General features: G+C 42.3%; 1 protein-coding gene across 1 annotated transcript; it reads right to left on the minus strand.

Moving 5' to 3' along the window:
- Positions 1–17,508: 17,508 nt before the first annotated feature.
- Positions 17,509–18,186, minus strand: LOC131018689 (uncharacterized). The gene has a single exon (XM_057947403.1). It carries the CDS (start codon positions 18,184–18,186, stop codon positions 17,509–17,511), a length of 678 nt encoding a protein of 225 aa, XP_057803386.1.
- Between the last annotated feature and the right edge of the window lie 3,093 nt (positions 18,187–21,279).

The raw sequence follows: 21,279 nt of genomic DNA on the forward strand, positions 1-21,279 counted from the left end.
ATTTTAAAGACAAAATGGATGCGGTCCTACAGCAGCCGGAAAAACGTGTTCTTCGGTCAAATGAAAAAGCACCTTATGGGGTAGGCAAAGATATTCAGCCCAAAGTTAAGGGGCGGACCACCACGGATAGTAATATTGGTAAGAAGAAAGCGCCGGGAAAACCGGTCATTGACGTGGTACAGGAGAAAGTCAATGCGGCACATGCAGCAAGCAGAAAACCTCGTGATTTTATTATTGACAATCAAGTCAGCCCATCAATACGCACCATGGCTAACGTGGCGACTAAAAGTTGGGCGGAGGAAGTTGAGAACGAGGAGAATTCCTCTTTGGATGAAGATCTTCATCAATGAATATTCTATCTTGGAATGTGAGGGGGGTTCAATGAGGATGCTAAGCGAGCCCTCCATGATCATTGCTCAAGATTTCTACCTATGATTATAGGTATTTTTGAACCAAAGAAGGATATTTCGAAGGTGCCCTTGGTTTTTTGGAGATCTATTCATGTTATTCCGGTTCATCAGAATTCAAGGATTGGCATGAGTCCCAACTTTTGGATTCTGGCAGATCCGCAAATTACGATTTCGTTGGTTTTCTCTTCCAACCAAACGGTTATTTTTTATTGTTTCTGGTCCTCTCAGACCTTCCGCGCGGCCTTCATACATGGGGATTGTTCGACGGTTGTGAGGAGGCAGCTTTGGTTGGATCTTCTGACTAATGTTGTGGGCAATATGTTTTTCATCGGTGATTTCAATGTTGTGAAAGGTGCGCATGAGCGCAAGAGTGATTGTCTTCCAAGTACTTCCGCTTGCAGGGAGTTCTGTGACTTCATTGATGCCTTGGGTTTTGTTGAGTCGAACACTTCTGGGCTTTATTTCACTTGGTGTGGTAGGCGGAATCTTTCCTCTCATGTGGAATCTGTTTTGGATCGATGTCTATATTCTGAGGGTTTTGCTTCGATGTGGAGTTCGTTGAATACCCATATTCTGCCCCATCTTGCCTCTGATCATTCCCCGCTCATATTTCAATGTCAGGAGAATGTGGCTCCTAAGGGAAGAAACTTCAAGTTTTTGGATATGTGGCTTTTACATCCGGATTTTCATTCGTTTATGCAGGCTTCTTGGCAGGCGCCGACGAACTCCACCTGTCCGCTTTTCACTGTTATGACTAAACTTAAACGGTTTCGTACTGAACTCAAAGTCTAGAATAAACAAGTTTTTGGGAATGTCGATGATGGTATTATTCAGCTGCAGTAGTCGCTCGCGCAGGTTCAGCTGAAGATCGCGGATGAAGGTTATTCTGACTCTCTCTTTGATCAAAAGGTTGCAGCCCAGGCGAGAATTGGCACTTTGTTCACACGTAAAAGTTGTCTCATGCAACAGAAAAGTAGAGTTCATTGGCTTAAGGATGGTGACAAGAACATGAGCTTTTTCCATAAATCTTTCAAGATGCGACGCAAGAATTCGATGTTATCTCAACTCAAGATTGATGGTGTTGATTCTTTTGATCAGGATGTTATTTCTTCACATATTGTGGATTTTTTCTCCAATCTTTTTTCTGAGACAAATACGTCTACTGTTACTGTGCGTGAGGTTCAACAGGTTGTGGAGGTCACGGTGTCACAACAGCAGAATGAAAGTCTGATCTGTATTCCCGAGGAAGAAGAAATCTGAGTTGCGGTTTTCGATTTGGCGAGTGATAGTGCTGCTGGACCGGACGGTTTTTCGGGTTCTTTCTTCCAGCAATGTTGGGACACGATCAAGGACGATATTGTTGTTGCGGTTAAGACTTTTTTTGTGAAGAACTATCTTCCTCAGGGTCTGAACTCTAATACGTTGATCCTTCTCCCTAAAAAAGAGGTTGTTGAAACGGTCGCGGATCTGAGGCCGATTGTTCTCTACAATTTCTTTTTTAAGATTCTCACCAAAATTCTTGCTACTCGGCTTAGCTCGGTGGCAGCTGATTGCGTGACGCATAATCAATTTGGTTTTATTCGCGGACGCCTTATACATGATTGCATTATGTTGGGCTCGGAAGGGGTTAACTGCATGAATAGATCCTGCAATGGCAAGAATATGGCTTGCAAAGTGGACATTAAGAAAGCTTTTGATACCATGAGTTGGAATTTCATTATGTGCGCAATGCAGGCAATGGGATTTGATCAAGGCTTTCTTGGGTGGATTGCCACTATTTCTCCTCAGCTCGTCTTTCAATTCTCTACAATGGTAAACTTTGCGGTATTTTCCTTGTTCTCGGGGCGTTAGACAGGGAGATCCCCTATCGCCTATTATCTTTAGCATCGTGGAGGACGTGCTTAGTAGGTTAATTTTAGGGCTAATTGCCTGTAAATTCCTAACGTTTCCACGGAATTGGTTTTTGCACCTTTTTTTATTTTTCTTCTTTTAAATACCTAACCTTTAGTTTTTGTCTGGAATTTGTCCCGTGACCGGTTTTTACTGACACCGGCGCCGGAAATTACAAGGTGGCAGCCGGAATCGATGAGGTGGCAGCCGGAAATTAACACATAGCCTATTCATTGACACGTGGCAAAAAATTAAAAAAAAAATTAAAATCCCACCCCCCCCTCGTCTTCTTCCTCTCCTCTGCCACCACCACACGCCGGCGCCGCCACCACCAGCGTCGCCCCCTGCCGCCACCACCACCCTCTCCATCCCAGAGCCGACCAAGGCAGCCGTGCTGGAGGTCGTCGAGGAGGCGCTGCGCCTCGGCCTCGTGGAGTTTCAGAAATTTCAGAAACTAGGGTTTAGGGTGGGGAAGAGAAAGGGGAAGACGATGGGTGGATCTGGGTGCTCAATTGATGGAGGGGGCGGCGTTGCCGCCTCGTAGTGTTCAATCGACGGTGGTGTGTGGCTGGGGGCGGTGGTGGCGGCAGAGGGTGGCAGCGCCGGGTGGGGGAAGGGGGGGTCGGATTTGGGGATTTAGGGCTTTGGGTTGTAGTGCTGAGATGGGGTTTGAGGGAGAGATGATGGCGGCGGCTTCGCCGCTGCTGTCGCCGAAATTTCAGAGAGGGGAGGGGGAGGAGAAGCCGGCGAGTTCTGGGGTTGGGGAGGGGGGCACCGGGATCTGGGGATGGGGGAGGGGCTGACGGGATTTTGGGGGAGGGGAGGGGTAGACGGGGTCTGGGGAGGGGGAGGCCGACGAGTCTAGGGAGGGGGAAGGTGCTGCCGGCGCCGGCGTGTGGTGGCGGCAGGCGGCGCCGGCGGGGAGGGGGGGGGTTAGGGTTTGGGAGTGGGAGAATGGAGAAGATGGTGAGGTGTCTAAATTTTCTTTATCATTTTTTTTATTTTTTTTCCACATGTTCTAAATTTGCTTAGGTGTCACTTTCCGGCTGCTACCTCATCGATTCCGGCTGCCACCTTGTAATTTCCGGCGCCGGTGTCAGTAAAAACCGGTCACGGGACAAATTCCAGACAAAAACTAAAGGTTAGGTATTTAAAAGAAGAAAAATAAAAAAAGGTGCAAAAACCAATTCCGTGGAAACGTTAGGAATTTACAGGCAATTAGCCCTTAATTTTAAAAGCGGTTGAGGCGGGAAATATTGAGCCGATGAGGATGTGCAGGGGTCATTTTTTCCCCACCCATCTTCTTTATGCCGATGACATTCTGATCTTTTGTAAAGCATCGATGAAGAACGCTAGAGCCATTCGCGACATCTTCCAGTACTATGGTTCGCTTTCGGGACAAATTTGTAGTAGAGAGAAATCTAGGATCTTCTTTGCTAAAGGTGTGACTCCCTGTTATAACGTCAGATTTCTCGCGCGCTGGGTTTTTCCAGCGGAAGGTTGCCGGTGATCTACCTTGGTGTTCCCCTTTTTGTTGGACGACCCAAAGCTTCTCATTTAGCTGCCATTAAAGATCGCATTATTTGCAAATTTTCCCGCTAGAATGGTTTGCATCTTTCGATGGCTGGGCATATTTGTCTGGTTAAGTCGGTTGTTCAACGTTCTATTGTTCACACAATGATGATATATAAATGGCCGCGTTCGCTCATTCAGGAGTTAGATTCGGCCTGCCGAAACTTTATCTGGTCAGGTGACATCAGAAAATGTCCTAAACATGCGGTCAGCTGGGATCGGGTTTGCGGCATTAAGGAAGATGAAGGTTTGGGTATTAGATCTTTTGTCATGATGAATGAGGCTTTTTTGATGAAACTTGCTTGGAAGATTATCTTGGGATGTCAGTTCGGATTTGATATCATGAAGAAGAGATATCTTGATCATTTTGGTCGTCCCCGCACGGTGGCCCTGGCTTCCTCTATTTGGGGAGGCGTTAAACAACTTATTCCGAATCTTATTGATGACTCTTATTGTCTTCTTGGAAGCGTTCATTCGATATACTTTTGGCATGATAATTGGCTCTGCTACTCTATTGCCGATAAAATTAACATCCGTAGTTTTATGAGGCATCGCTTAAAGCAAACCGTGTCTGATTATCTTTATGATGGTATTTGGCACTTTGCTCAGGAGTTTATTGATGAATTTCCCGACATCGTTTGTGATATTCTGCTTTTGCCGATTGGCAGTGAAGAGGATGTTCGTTTATGGAAGCCTTCGATCCATGGGAAAGTCACCTCGGCGCTTGCTTTTGCCTCCCGTTGTCATCATTTTCCGCGTGTTTCTTATGGTCTCTGGATTTGGGAAAAGTTTATTCCTGTTCGACGCTCCATCACTTGTTGGCGGGTCATTCATAACCGTTTGCCCACTCTTGATAAGATGATTAAGCAGGGAGTGATTTTGCCTAATTACTGTTCGTTTTTCTTTGGGGCTGCTGAAGATTTGGACCATATCTTTTGGTCTTGCATGAAAGTTCGTTCGATCTAGTACTCTTTTTTAAATTGGTTTGGTTTGGAAGAGGGTTTGTCTCGCCACGGTATTCATGAGTTTTTAGTTTTTGCTTGGACGGTGCAGCTAAGCTCGCAAATCAAAAGGTTCTGGAAGTTGGGAGTAATTTCTTTAATCTGGGCTCGTTGGACAGCAAGAAATAAGTGTCATTTTGATGACAAGTCTTTGATTCATCAGGAGATCATGGTTTACTTAAAAGCTACTTTTATTGAAGTTGACAGCTCGTTTCCAAAGATGGGGTACATGGACAATAATTGGAAGGATTATTTGATTACTAGACAGATGGGTGTTCGGCCGAGAGTTCATCCCCCCCCCCCCCGAAGATGACCTCGGTCTATTGGTCGCCTCCTGCTCATTTATGGTTGAAAGCGAACACGGATGGTTCGGCGATGGGAGCTTCGGATCGTATTTGTGCTGGTGGAGTTTTTCGAGATTGGCGGGGCTTTGTCAGAGGGTGTTTTCATGTTGAGGGAGGACAGGGTTTCGCCTTTGAAGCTGAGCTTCTTGGTGTTATTTCTGCGATCCAGTTTGCTCATCGTTGTGGTTGGAACAAACTTTGGTTTTAAGCCGATTATTCTTATGTGGTTCATATTCTTTCTACTAAATCCACTCGTGTTCCCTGGAGATTCAAAGCGATTTGGAATCATGCTCTATTTCTTTTAGAGAGAATGGATTATAGGATTTCTCACATTTTCAGAGAAGGGAATGTCCCGGCGGATATTATTGCTAGTCCTCATACCCCGGATGGATGGTGGCTTTTTGGGGTGGATTTGATCCGTGACGCTGTGGTGCGTGATTTGACGGTGCACAGCCATGTTAGATGCAAATTTTAGCTTGGTTTTTGGGGGGTTGCTATCGGTTTTTTTGACAAACTGTTGGTGGGTGTTCTTGATCTTGGGGAATCTTTGGTTGTTGGTTAGTTGTTATTCTTGTTCGGGTGGTCTGTTGAGAGTGAGAGCAGGTGCCCGCTGCACTCAGAGCTGTTGCATTCATTCGCAGCTGGAGAAGAAAACTGCTGATACGTTTTTGGTGGGACAAGGCTGGCTTTGGGTGGTGTGGCGGCAGTTCTTGGTCGGGTGTGATAGAAAGGGCAGGTGGCTGCTGCCTTGGGAGCTGCTACTCTTCGAGTGTGGTGGAGCAGCAATCTTGCTCTGGTGGTGTCTCCGAGTTGGTTTTCTGCCTCCGTCGTTGAGCTCTTTTATTCGCCAATTGAACCGTCATTGTAGAGTTGGCGATGAGTGTTGGTACTCTGTTCTTTTTTCTTGTATGTTGGTGTTGGTGCCGGCTAAGCTTTCCTAGCTGTCTTCTTGCGGTTTTCCTGGGGAGTGTAGGGTCCGGATGGATTTGGGGGCGATAGTTAGGCCGGAGCTCCTGAAATGCTTCCACCCTGCGTTCTCTTTCTTTTTCTTTTTTTCTGTGCGTTTGGCTCTCTCTTAGACGAGTACTCTTTTTCCTTGTGATGGTTTTTCCCTTTGGGTTTTTCATAACGAGGTTTTAATGAGGCTCGGCCCTGAGTTTGCTTCTCTGTGCATTCAAGGGTTCTTTTAGGTTTTTTCCTTTTTTTCGTCGTCAATAAAATCGCATATTAATAATAACACTCCGTATTAGGTTCATATCAATTTAATATTATTTTCTTAGTCATCCTCACCACTTTGGTTGCGCGCGTGCCACAAATTTCACTATTAAAAATTCAATTTCTTGGTTTTTGCTTCCATCAATTTGTATGGTTAACAATTCAAATCATAAATGCAGAGTTATGATAATGGTAACCCCTAAGGGTATTTTTCTTACCCCAATAATGCTATGTGGATATGTCCAAACATAAAATAGTCAAATATATAAAAATTAATTTATTTAAAATTTTTGGTACAAAATAAAAATATTTAGCTTTATATATTGATTTGTAAATATTGTAGTTGTTTCTTTTATTTATTTTATTTTATTAATTTTTATGTACACAAATTACAAAAATATATGAGAAACATACAAAGATATATACAACGTGGACACGACAATAAAGCCAACTAAATTATCTTTAATTTAAATATTTTTTAAAAAAATAAATTGATTTTTTAATGTATTCCATTTTATGTTTGGACAATTACATCTAAATAGCACTATTTCTTTCTATTTCTTGCTTACATATTTGTAGTGCCTCGATCACTTTTTTTTTTTTGAGGAGAGAAAGGAAAACTTCAAATTAACCAGAGAAAGAGTTTAACATCACAGGACAACCCTCATCAGACTGGGGTTGAGAATGGTTACAAATAGCAAACTTAGTGTGCAGTTTTATGGCTTCACTTGTGCACTACTACAAGATGAGGGACTAAGCTGTTATTAATTATAAGTTGGAGGATTATTGCCTCAATATGATGAGTTCAGCTCACACCTTGTGCGTGTATATGTGCATGAGTATATAAGGAATTAGGAGTCAGCTTAAATTCTATGAGTTGTCTTCTTCTTGGTGTGTGTAACTGTAAAAGGCAAACGGTAAGCGAGAGGGCTTTGTTCACAGTAGGTCACTGATTTGATAGGCTGTAGTTGCTCAATCTTGGAGTCTGTAATTGCTTCTTTTGTTGGTTAATAAAAGTGTTCATCTCTTCCGCCCGTGGACGTAGGATCTTCGAATCCGAACCACGTAAAACCTTTCTTGTTTTTCGATCTTGTTTTCATTTTACTGTTCCATTAAATCTTGGTTCAATCCGTTCTCGATTTTCATCGTTGGTTCAAGTTTTGAACTTACATTTGGCGCCGTCTGTGGGAATCGCTTTTGGGAACGGATCCACGGCCAAGAAAGATCACCGGAGACGAGGTTATATTTGGAGAAGGAAACCTTATTCGGCAGAGATGTCGACAATGAAGTTCGATGCAGAAAAGTTTAATGGAAAGAATGATTTCACTTTATGGAAGATCGAAATGCGGGCCATACTCATTCAACAGGGGCTTGCTATTGCACTTGATGAGGCTAAGATGAATGAGAAACCGAAGGAAGAGGGAGGAGCTAAAATCAATCTGGAGGAGATTGATCAGAGGGCTCATAGTGTCATCATCCTATGCCTTGGTGACAAAGTTCTTCGAGAAGTATCAAAGGAGGATACAACTTTAAAGGTTTGGAACAAACTCCACTCTCTTTATATGACTAAATCAGTAGCCAAAAGATTATACATGAAACAACTTCTATACTCATATAAATTTACTGAGGAGAAAAGTTTATCTGATCAGTTGGATAAGTTTAACAAATCATTGGATGATTTGGAAAATGTTGATGCTAAGATTGAGGATGAGGATAAGACAATATTGTTGTTAAATGCCCTGCCTAAGAGCTATGAACACCTAAAAGATGTGATGCTTTTTGGGAAGGAAAGTACCATAACCTTCAATGAGGTTATGAATGCTGACTCAACCTAAACACTACGCTAGATCGACTCGCAATAGGACGAGATCTATTGTAACGTGTAAGCTAACCCAAGTCGTCTCTCAAGAAAGCAGTAAAGGTTTGATTTAAAAACTAAAAATTGTAAATTAAACTCAACATGAAAAGTAAACTTAAACATGTAAATTAAACTTAAACTTAATCTAGGCAAGAAACTATGAAAACTTAACTTGAGAAATTAAAGACGATTAAGCTACGAAATTTAAAGACTTGAATTAAAACTTCTAAACTAGGCATGAAACGAAATTGCATAATTGAAATAAAAGCATAAACGTAAAAGCAAAGCATAAACATGACGAAACAAAAGAAATTGAATCAAATACGAAATACCATAAAATTCTTGAACGTGCAATTGCTGTCACTCAATCACAATCCAAGAGGAAACTAAAAACAAAACTAAATTGAAATCCAACTAGAACAATAAATTCAAAAACTTGAAGAAACTAAGAAAGCCTAAAAACGCCAAAGTCTTGGTTGCCTTGCGGAAGAATGACTCTCTCAAGGTGGAACGAAGATTAGGGCAAAGGATTCATTTTACAATGAATAACAAGGCCCTATTTATAGACTTCAATCTAATCTTGATCACCATCAAACTTGCCCTGCAAAACTGGACTCTTAGGGAAATAGAATCGTGCATCCAAAGGTAAGTCCAGCTGGATCGTGCTCTGCAAGTCATCTTCACTCTGGCGAGAATTTGCTACTCTGGAAGTTCGGCTCTGGAAAGGTAAGGCAGAGCTAGCGAGTCAGCTCTGGAAAGTTCAGATCTGACGAGTATTGCAGAGCTGAACTCTGGCAAAATATGTTGACTCTGTCGATCTTTAGCTTTGCTCTGTCAAGTTTACTCTGGCGCGTAAGTCAGCTCTATCGATTTAGCTCTGCTCTGTCGAGTTAGCTCTGCTCTGACAAGTTTGTTCTGCTCTAGAGATTTCAGCTCTGATAGGGAAGTTCAGTTCTGGAGATTTCAGCTTTGACTATGAAGTCAGCTCTGCTCTGATACAGAGCTATCCGCGCAGCTCTGCTCTGCTCTGCGCGCAGGCTTTTAGCTCTGAACACGGGCTTTTCAGCTCTGGCGCGGGCTTTTCAGTTTTGTACACCAGAGTGCGCCTAAAAACGCCATTCTAACCCAAAATCTCCAAAATTACACTCTTCCATCTACAAAACCTAAATCTTCTGCAAAGCATAAAACAAACCATAAAATGCACCGATTTTCAGAATATTTTACTTAAAACAGGCACATGCAAACCCCTAAAATTAGAACAATTAAGCATAAATCAACCCCCCACACTTAGCCTTTTGCTTGTCCTCAAGTAAAATCAATATGAATCCTAGGAAGAGATTAGTTTCAACGATGCTTATTTCCATCCAAACATTCAACAAAGTCAATTCAAAATTTTCCAATTAACATACATCTCTCGATCATGCAAGTAACTCAAAGTTTACGAAGCAACAAAATAGTAATGCAAGTAATGTGATCGCCTTTGTAATCAATATCACCATTTTTCACACTTTGTGTGCTTAAGTTTTCGACAGTTGAGCCATAATTCATGAAATAAAAACCATTTGGATGTAATCCAAAGTATTTTCACGTGGTTTTCCATGCTCATAGTTTGACTAGAGGAGCAGAAACTCAGAGCTGTCACGTTTCAGAGCTGGCCAGATGTTTCAGAGCTGGCATTTTCAGAACTGGCAATTCGTCCAGCATTTCACAGGTTAGGATACGATCGTAGGTAATCACAATGACAACACTCTTTCTAGCATCTACCGGACAAATCACGTTTTACTTATTTACAATCGTGTTGCAACAAAACTCATAATTCTTTGCACAATCAAGAAACATATATCAAAAGTAAAATCAAGAATAACCACCAAACAAACACAAACCCGAAATTCACATCGAAAACCATCTTCTCTTCCACAAATTCATAAAAATTAAGCATAGAGAGACTAATCGCCCAGTTGAAAGCATAAGCACAACAAGACACCTCCCCCCCACACTTAAAGCATCCCATGTCCTCAGGGCACAAAAGAAATAAGTAGAGTTAGAAGAACATCCCTGATTATCGGCATTGAAAAGCATAAGCTCAGTGAGAGGCGGCGAAAAGTGAGGTTTGCAGTCTGTGGCAGAGTAGAAAATGTCAGCGCTGGCATTTGCAGAGTGGAAGTTCAGCTCTGACTCTGTACGGCAGAGTCAGAGTAGACGTGCAGCGCTGGCATTCTTCAGAGTAGAATTTCATATCTGGCCAGTTCGGAGCTGGCGTTTTCAGCGCAGGCGGCAAAGTCAGAGTAGAAATTGCAGCGCTGAAAATAAAAACATTAACACCCAAAAATCAAAGCATCCACAAGCAACCAAAACTTAGGGAAACACAAAACAAAAAATGAAAAGCAAAGAACAAGAAAAAAAAAACAAAAAACTAAACCAACAGGGGGTTCCCTCCCACCAAGCGCTAGTTTTAAAGTCGCCAGCCCGACTTCAGATTTGACCATCAGTCAGGATCGTGCAGAGCTTGAGACTCCACCACCATCGGAGTACTCAAGTGCCCGTAGGAGGATTTCATGCTATGACCGTCTACTTTGAAATTCTCCTTAGCATTCTTAGTGTACAGCTCGGCTGCACCAAGGTCAAACACATCCTTCAGCAACACACCTTCTTTCTCCCGAGACAGCTCTGCCGATCTGAACACCGGCTTCTCCTTTTTCTCTTCCGGGCAGGTGCTCATCAATTTCTCCTTAGTAAAATTCTGGCCTGTGCTGGTCAGAGCTGTCGAACTGATCAGAGCTGGGCTCGTCAGAGCTAGCGAAAGAATGTCTGCTCTGGCGTCCAACGTCAGAGCTGGAATCGTCAAAGCTGGCGGAACGGGCAGAGCTGGCGAAATAGTCAGAGCTGGAGTGCTAGGTAGAGCTAGCAAAAGACTGTTAACACTGAAAATTTCCACTTCTTTCTCATGGTCAGAAATCTCAACAAGAGAACAGAAATGCAATGACGAAGTAGAAATAGCAGGCTTCTTATCGAAAATAGAAAATATTACCGATCTACCTGACCCGGCCATACTCACAGTTCCATATCCCACATCAATGCGAGTCTGGGTAGTAGCCATAGAAGGCCGGCCAAGCAGAACAAGATGGACATTCTCTCCTGTAATGCCTTGCCCTGCATCAGGCACCACAAAGTCTGCCAGCATTTTAATTCCTCTCACCGTGACTTCAACATCCTCTAGAAGACCACAGGTGATGCTAATTGTGCCGTCAGCTAGCTGAAGTCTCATATGTGTGCTTTTAAGCTCATCTTCCTTCCTGCCCAATTTCTGAAATATAACAAACGGTATCAAATTGATTACCGCACTCAAGTCTAACATTCCCGAGAACTCTCCAGCTCTACCCAAACCAATACAAAGAACGAAGCTGCCAGGATCTCCTTGCTTCGGTAATGGTTGAGTTGGATCAACAATCGGTGGTGGCAGAGGTGGGCTGGGATGTTGGACAGTTTTTGGTGGTTGATATGGCGTTGTAGACTTGTGGAGTTTCAGCTCTGGCCGCCTTATCAACTCTGGCCGTCGTGTCTGCTCTAGCTGCCTTCTTGACAGCACTGGGCTTGGTAGCACTAGACTTTGCAGGGCTGGAAAATGCAGGGCTGGAGGTTGCATAGCTAGAATTGGCAGGGCTAAATTTTGCCGAGCTGGATTCTGCAGATCTGGAATTTGCATAGCTGAAGTCTGCAGAGCTGGATTTGGCAAAGCTGAATTCTGCAGAGCTGGATTTGGAAGAGCTGAATTCTGCAGAGCTGGGTTGATCAGCTCTGGCACCCTGGTCTGCTCTGGTACTGTAATCTATGGCTCATTCTTCTGCTCTGGTACCGTAGTCTGCTCTGGTACCCTTATCGGCTCTGGCATCCATGTCAGCTCTGGTACCCTGGTCTGCTCTGGTATCCATGTTTGCTCTGGTATCCATGTCTGCTCTGGGAGAGCAGTAATAACTAGAGCCTGGTGAGCTTGCAGAGGTTGACCATGCAATTTTCCGGGCTGCTGCTGCTGCTGCAATTGGTTCAAAGTGCCGGAAAGTTGGCCAACGGTCGTTTCAAGGCGCTTGATAGTAGCTAATTGAGACTCCATATTTTGCTTGGTCATCTCCATGTTTTGCTTGGTTATCTCCATGAACGACTACAAAGTATCTTCTAGTGATGACTTCTGGGGCTGAGCGTGTGTTTGATACTGTTGAGCATTCTGAAATTGTTGAGAAGGTTGAAAATTCCCTTGCTGCTGATACCTCGGTGGATATTGTTGGGGAAAATTTTGCTGCGGTGCATAGAGCTGCTGACCTCTCCATCCACTATTGACGTTTTGTTGGCCTTGATTATAGCTCTGCCCATTTTGCGGTCTGCTATGCCAGAATTGTGGTATGTTCTGCCCTTGATTATAGCTCTAAAATCCTTGTGCCGCCTAGACTTCAGCTTGACCCTCTGGAGTAAACTCGCCTATTCTGTGACACTCATTAACTCCATGGCTGAAATCTCCCCATATGCCACAAGGCTCGACATTCTGCACAGGGACGGGAGGGGTTTCCATCTTGCCCATCTTGAGCTGTTGCACTTCTTGCATAATTGAGGCCAATTATTTTTGCAGCTCAAACTGGTTCGTCACAGCGCTAGCATCAACTCTCCTTCCCCGGACTGATTTCTGCTGGGAGCTCTCGGCTAAGGTCGTGAATATTTCCTTTTGCTCTGTTGCCGTCTTCCTAGTAATGTTCCCTCCTTCCATGATGTCCACCATAAATTGGGCAGTTTGCACTAACCCATCATAGAAGAATTGCATCAACATCACATTGGTAAATTGATGTTGAGGGCATTGGCGGAGGAGTTCTTGATATCTTTCCCAAGCTTCATGTAAGGGCTCGTCCGATCCTTGGGTGAATTCCATGATTTGCGTTCTAAGCTCCTGTGTCTTGTGGCTGGGATAATACTTTATCATGAATTTCTCACAAGCTTCTCCCTAAGGTGTGATAGAGTTGGGCGGCAGAGTTAGCATCCACGTCCTTGCCCTATCCTTAAGAGCATACGGGAAACACTTGAGCTTAAGTTGATCCTCCATAAGATTCAGCAGTGGGATGGTTTGAACTTGCGTGCAAAAATCACGAATGAATTGTAGTGCGTCTTCACTCGACATCCCGTGGAACAGAGGTAACAAGCTGGAATCATTCGGCTTCAAATTGTAGTTTCGGACGGCGGTAGGGAGTACAATAGCCGTGGTGTTCGTGTCCCCTATGACGGGTCTGGTGAAATCTCCCATGTACTCCATGTTGTTTTGCGCCATCTCTTCCTTGTTTTTATTCTGCTCTGATCGGTCAGCAAAGTCAGCGCCGGCTTCCTCCTTTGTATCTATGGTGTGCTCTGCCGTGTCTATGGTCTGCTCTGTATGGTCAAAGCTGGCTTCCTCCTTCATTTCTACGCTCTGCTCTGGAAAGTCAGAGTCAGAGTCAGAGCCAGAATAGAAACCGTCATTTCTGTCACATGCTTCTCCTTCAGAGCCAGACTCAGAATTGTCTGCTCTGTCCTTTGCAAAAACTCCTTTGCAGCTGTTCTTCCTGAAAATCCCTTCGCTCGTACTGTGAAACGGAGACACAAGTTTGCCTTTAAGACTACGGCGTCCCTGCATGCACAACACTAAACGAACGGATCAAACGCACCGGCAGGAGAAAAAGTAATGAAAACGAGAAAAAAAGAAATTTAAATAAAGCAAGTAAAAGCAAAAAGAAAAGCGACACAACTAAAACGCCTAAAACCTTCCCCGGACAACAGCGCCAAAAATTGACTCAACCTAAACACTACGCTAGATCGACTCGCAATAGGATGAGATCTATTGTAACGTGTAAGCTAACCCAAGTCGTCTCGCAAGGAAGATCTTAAAGGGTTTCTAAATTATATCGCAAGAAAGTAGTAAAGGTTTGATTTAAAAACTAAAACTTGTAAATTAAACTCAACGTGAAAAGTAAACTCAAACTTGTAAATTAAACTTAACCTTAATCTAGGCAAGAAACTATGAAAAGCCTAGGCAAGAATTAACCAACTTAAAGTAAATCTAACTTAAGAAATTAAAGACGATTAAGCTACAAAATTTAAAGACTTGAATTAAAACTTCTAAACTAGGCATGAAACGAAATTGCATAATTGAAATAAAAGCATAAACGTAAAAGTAAAGCATAAACATGACGAAACAAAAGAAATTGAATTAAATACGAAATACCGTAAAATTCTTGAACGTGCAATTGCTATCACTCAATCACAATCCAAGAGGAAACTAAAAATAAACCTAAATTGAAATCTAATTAGGACAATAAATTCGAAAACTTGAAGAAACTAAGAAAGCTTAAAAATGCCAAAGTCTTGGTTGCCTTGCGGAAGAATGACTCTCTCAAGGTGGAACGAAGATTAGGGTAAAGGATTGATTTTACAATGAATAACAAGGCCCTATTTATAGACATCATTCTAATCCTGATCATCATCAAACTTGCCATGCAAAACTGGACTCTTAAGAAAATAGAATCGTGCATCCAAAGGTAAGTCCAACTGGATCGTGCTCCGCAAGTCATCTTCACTCTGGCGAGAATTTGCTACTCTGGAAGTTTGGCTCTGGAAAGGTAAGGCAGAGCTAGCGAGTCAGCTCTGGAAAGTTCAGATCTAACGACTATTGCAGAGCTGAACTCTGGCAAAATATGTTGACTCTGTCGATCTTTAGCTCTGCTCTGTCAAGTTTACTTTGGCGCGTAAGTCAGCTCTGCTCTGTCGAGTTAATTTTGGAGATTTAAGCTCTAATAGGGAAGTTCAGTTCTGGAGATTTCATCTCTGACTATGAAGTCAGCTCTGCTATGATACAGCTCTGACTATGAAGTCAGCTCTGCTATCCGCGCAGCTCTGCTCGGCTCTGCGCGCGGGCCTTTAGCTCTGAACACGGGCTTTTCAGCTCTGGCGTGGGCTTTTCAGCTCTGTACACCAGAGTGCGCCTAAAAACGCCTTTCTAACCCAAAATCTCCAAAATTACACTCTTCCATCTACAAAACCTAAATCTTCTGCAAAGCATAAAACAAACCATAAAATGCACCAATTTTCAAAATATTTTACTTAAAACATGCACATGCAAACCCCTAAAATTAGAACAATTAAGCATAAATCAATCCCCCCACACTTAGCCTTTTGCTTGTCCTCAAGCAAAATCAATATGAATCCTAGGAAGAGATTAGTTTCAACGATGCTTATTTCCATCCAAACATTCAACAAAGTCAATTCAAAAATTTCCAATTAACATACATATCTCGATCATGCAAGTAACTCAAAGTTTATGAAGCAACAAAACAGTAATGCAAGTAACTCAAATGCCTTAAGGGCAAAGGAGCTGCAGAAAACTATGGAGGGCAGGCAAGATACACAATCAGTGAGCCTTAATGTCAAGAAGCACAAATCAGGAAAATTCAAGAAAGGAAAAGGTCAGTCAAAGAAAGGAAATCAAAGCAAATCAAAGGAGGCAGATGATGGTGATGATAAGAAATGTTATCACTGTATGAAGCCTGGGCATATCAGAAAGGATTTCTACGCCTGGAAAAGAAATCAGGAAAAGCAAGGTCCAACTAAAGAGGGCACTGATACTGCAGACCAGGTTGAGGAGGCTGAGATGTTAAATGTGGCAAATCACACGATTGGCAATCAATGGGTGATGGATTCTGCATGTTCTTTCCACATGTGTCCACATCAAGAATGGTTTACTGACTTGAAGCTCAGGAATAGAGGCTCAGTAATACTAGGCAACAATGAAATATGTCCAGTAAAGGGAATTGGGTGTATCAAATTAAAGATGCACGATGGAGTTATTAGGACTTTGCAGGAAGTAAGGTACATCCCAGATTTAAAGAGAAATCTTGTGTCACTAGGGTTGCTTGAATCAAAGGGATTCTCTTATTTTTCAGATCATGGAGAACTACATGTCATGAAAGGTTCTAAATGTGTAAGAAGGGAAATAGACACAGAAGCCTGTATTATCTTGAAGCCACAACAGTAGTTGGTGAGTCAGAGATAAATGTGGAAGATAAGTCTCTTTTGTGGCATGGAAGAATGGGACATTTGGGAGAAAAAGGTTTAAATGAGCTGTTAAAGCAGGGTCTCATACAACACCATCAAAGGTTCACTATCAATGCCTGTGATGAGTATGTATTGGGCAAAAGCAAGAAGCTGCCTTTTCCCAAAAGTCAGATGGAAGCCAAGGCTCCCTTAGAATATGTACATGTTGACTTATGGGGACCATCTAAGACAGAAACTATTGGAGGAGGTAGATGGTATCTATCATTGATTGACCACTACTCCAGAAAATTGTGGTTATATATCCTGAAGCATAAGTCAGATATTTACCAGAAATTCATTGAATGGTACAATGAAGTGGAGACTAAGAAAGTAGTAAAGCTGAGATACATGAGGACTGACAATGGTTTGGAATTCCTCTCAGAAGAATTTCAAAGATTTTGAGCATCAAAGGGTATTAAGAGACACAGAACTGTCCCATCAAACCCACAGCAAAATGAGATTGTTGAAAGGATGAACAGACAATCCTTGAAAGGATAAGATCCATGTTTGCTGCTACTGGTGTCCCCAAAAGGTTTTGGGGTGATGCAGCTGCTACTGCTTGCTATCTGATCAACTGGAGCCCTTCATCAGCCATTAACTTCAAGACACCAGAAGAGTTATGGTCAGGCAGAGCACCAGAGTATACTCACCTTAAGACTTTACCGTGTAAATGTTGCTCTCATCATAAGGCCAAAACACCCTATCCCGCTTCTCAGTGTCAATGTTCCATTGGACAATCAGTTTCCATGCATCCCTTTACGGTAAAAGATTAGTAATTTACAGCATGTACCCATTGGTAAGTATCCTCATCAAGCAGCTGATGTACACGAGTTTCTTCTCACCCCACCGGAACCTGAGAAGTCCAAAAATTTCCTCTACCATCCGGTAGCCAAGCATCATTTCCCACACGAATCCGAGCACCATCACCCAATCTTCAAGCAATTCTCTCAGCTAAAACATCTCTTCCAACCAGTAAGCTAGTCTAAGCAAAAGAAGGATTATGGGCTTTACTTTGTGAGTAAGATATCTATCCTTAGGAAATATCTAGCTTTTAGGGATCGCGCTAGCAAAGAAGACTCATTTTGGAGAATACGCTAAACCTGTTTAGCCAATAAAGCTTAATTGAAACGACATAAATCCTGAAAACCAAGACCACCCTCAAATTTAGAAGTGCAAAGTTTCTTCCAGCTCCTCCAGTGGATCCTCCGTTCCTCCTGTTTTTTGCCCCAAAAGAATCTAGCCGCAACACTATTCAAACGCTGGCAAATCTGCGTAGGAATAACAAAGCAACTCATTAGATAGGAAGGAATCGACTGGAGCACAGCCTTGATAAGGATAATTATCCTTGTTCCAGATAAAAAGCGCATCTTCCAATATTTAGATTTTTTCCTAGTGCGATCAACAAGCATCCGAAACATCTCCGTTTTCGATCTACCAACGGAGAATCCAAGCATACCAGCTAGCTCATTCTTCACCTCATCCACAATGCCTCCACTAAAAGATATCGAAGACTTATCTAAATTCACCTTCTGTCCAGAAACTCCCTCATACTTTTCCAGAATATTTCGAATCACCCCAACTTCATTCGCATTTGCTCTCCCAAAAATAATGCAAGCATCCGCAAAAAGTAAGTGGCTAATCCTAGGTGCAGTTCGACAAAGCCGAGCTCTATGGATCAAGTGTTGTGTCTCAGCTTGGCGTAGTAGTCCAAAAAGAGCTTCTGCACGAAAAAGGAAAAAAAAGGGGCGACCGGCGAAGGCCCCTGCCCGGCTCGAACATATCTCCAGAAAAACCATTAACAAGAACCCGAAAGGAAATAGAAAACACACAGTGCATAATAAGATCAACAACAGAGACATCAAAACCAAGCTGCAATAACATCGACTCTAGAAAACTCCACTCAACTCTATCATAAGCTTTAGCCATATCAAGTTTGAACGCGAAAGTACCATGCTTCTTAGCATTATTAATTTTCATCATGTGGAAAATCTCAAAAGCTAAAAGGGTATTATCAGTAATATGACAACGAGGAAACGCGAATTGACTTTCATGGATAATAGAAGAAAGAATAAGCTTTAGACGGTTAGTAATGACCTTGGAAATCAACTTATAGACAACATTAAAGTCGGCAGGAATAGAACACTTTTTTTTCTTAGCAATAAGGCAAATGAAAGTGGAATTAAAAGACCTAGGGCACGCCCCATCATTAAGCACACTCAAAAGCAAAGGGATAATATCGAACTTAGCAGAAGACCAACAAGCAGAGTAAAAAATAGCAGGCATACCGTCCGGCCCGGGAGCCTTGAGGGGGTGCATTTGTTTAAGAGTATGCGTTATCTCATCTTCAGTATAGGGGCAGTAAGAGCCTTGTTCATATCCTTGGTCACAACTGGTTTGATGGAACAGAGAACATCCACAAAGTTATGAGTCGCACCGGCCATAAAGAGCGACTGGAAGTGGCTCCTAAAAACTTCATCCATCTCATCATGTCTTCTCACCACCACGCCATCCTCCCGTTTGATCTCCTTAATGGTTTCATTTTTTCCAACCCTCAGCCACTTTGTGGAAAAAGCCAAAATTTCTATCCCCTTCTGCCATCCAGTCAGCCCGAGATCTTTGCTTCCACATAAGGTCTTCTTTCTGTAAAAGATCATCCAACTCATTCTCCAAAGCTCTCTGTTATGCCTGTTTACCTTGTTTCTTAGTGTTATTGTTGAGTTGTGTGATACACTTTCAAGCATGCTTTGTGCTTTTTCAGTGCCGTGTTATTCTTGCCCGAGTGCTGTTTGCTGCTTTTTCTTGTGGGTGCAGGATTCCGGAGTTTGGGAAGTCTTTCGTGAAGCTTTGAGCATTTCTGGATAAAGAAGCATATGCCGCTGCCAGACTAGGCCACCGCCTCCGGGTAGGCGGCCGCCTACTCTTGCGGCCACCGCCTACTTCTAGGCCACCGCCTACTTCTAGGCGGCCGCCTACTGCGTGATCTGGCAGTTACGAATTTTTTAGTTTAAAACCCATCTCTAGGGTTTCACTTTATATTCTCGTCTCCAGCAGCCTCCATAGGCGATTTTCACCTCTTTCTTAAGGTTTTTAGAGTTCCACAACACTTACTTTCAATCTTGGATTCATTGGATTGCTTTGGATGTCAATTAACACTTCATCGGATTGGTTTTCCTTGGATTGCTATGTTTTGTAAGAACTCCCTTTGATTCTCTTTGTTTATCTTGGTTATTTAAGTCTTTGTTTCTTGTCTTTAATGAATATGATGATTGAAGATTATTGTTGTTGATTCTATATTCTATTGGTTTTATGAATCTTTTGGTTAATTGAGTTTTGTGTTTCATGTATTTGATGAATGTGAAGATTGAAGTTCATTGTTGTTGATTCTAGATTCTCTTGATTTTATGAATCCTTTGGTTAATTGAATCTTTGTTTTATGCTTTTGATGGATGTGATGATTAGAGATTATTGTCGTTGAGTTTAGATAATCTACGTGATTCGTAGTTCGTTGCTATTGTTTACGTTTTTCCCTTCTTGTTGGTGAAGGTTTAGAGATTTCTTTTTATGGAGATTAAGATTTTCTTGCATTTGAATCTTATGCTTGATTTAGTTTCTTGCCTAGGTAGTTATTAATCTTTGATGTTTACAAGTTTATGATCGTTGGATTTAGTGTTGGAGTTGGAAACTCTAGTTAATTTCGTTGATATTCAAATGCCATGTTCTAGTTAGTTCGTCGTTGAGTTGCTTGCGAAATTCTCTTTGATTGTGTGTGTTTGCTTAACATTCATTTGATTAAATGTTAATATGTTATTTCGCCTAGATAATCGTTGTTTATGGAGTTGAATTGATGATTGCTTTCTAGATTGCTAGTTTAGAACCCTAGCTTTGTTTGCCTTCTTGCGTTCTTATTGGCTTCCTATCTTTTGCCTAGTTAATTTTATATGCTTTATTTTAATTACGCATTAGTTAATCGGAGAGAAAGTGTCAGACCCAAACTTCTGATTAGAGTGTTTAGGTTTATTTCCTGTTTTCTGTGCGTAGCATGATCAAAGCCCTGTTTAGTCTTCCTTGAGAGACGACTTGGGTTAGCTTATTACACTAGGACGACCTCGTACGATTGCGAGTCAATTCATTAGGTGTTTTGGGTTGAGTCAATGCCTTTGTATTAGGATCATTATGGGGTTTCTGAAGCTCCGCTAACTCATCCCAGATCAAAGCACATCTATTTTTAACATGGCCAAAAACTCTTTTCTCCCATTGTTTAAGTTTCGGGCCTATGTTTTCGATTTTTCATTTCAAGCCCTCCACCGAAGTAGCAAATACCTCCAAAATCCCATAAACGGTTGCAGAATTCTTTACCTTTGTCATCCTTCAATCACATGGCTTCAAACTGAAAAGGGCGTGGACGTTGCTGAACCTCGTTTACCGATCTATCAAGAGTGAGGAGCAAAGTGAAGGAATATTAAACTGAATTAATGCTCCGTTTGTCCGATGATCGTTTCTTGGATTATTATTAATTTATCATACAACGATTAATCCTAACATGCTCCTATGAATTTAAGTGCTGCACGTTGGAGTTCCGAAATACCTGAAGAATTCAGAAGAATTCGTCAAACTCGCAGCTGAACAGACCAGTGAACGTCAAGCCTTCGTTTGAAGCCTCAAACGTCCTCAAATCATATTCTGCCCAGAAATACGACTTCTTCGTCTTCGAGAGAGATTTCCGTGGCCGCCTGTTTCGCCTGAATCGGAGTTCTGTGGAGGAAGTTATGGCCGTTCTCCCGAAACTGCCAGAACTTGATTTCCTGCGAAAATCTGACTCCAGCTCAGATCTTCTGAACTGTATCCCGCTCAGCTTTCACCCTTGGATGGACAACGAACTATGAAAGTCC

The sequence above is a fragment of the Salvia miltiorrhiza genome, chromosome 3 (genome assembly GCF_028751815.1).
Source record: "Salvia miltiorrhiza cultivar Shanhuang (shh) chromosome 3, IMPLAD_Smil_shh, whole genome shotgun sequence".
NCBI lineage: Eukaryota > Viridiplantae > Streptophyta > Magnoliopsida > Lamiales > Lamiaceae > Salvia > Salvia miltiorrhiza.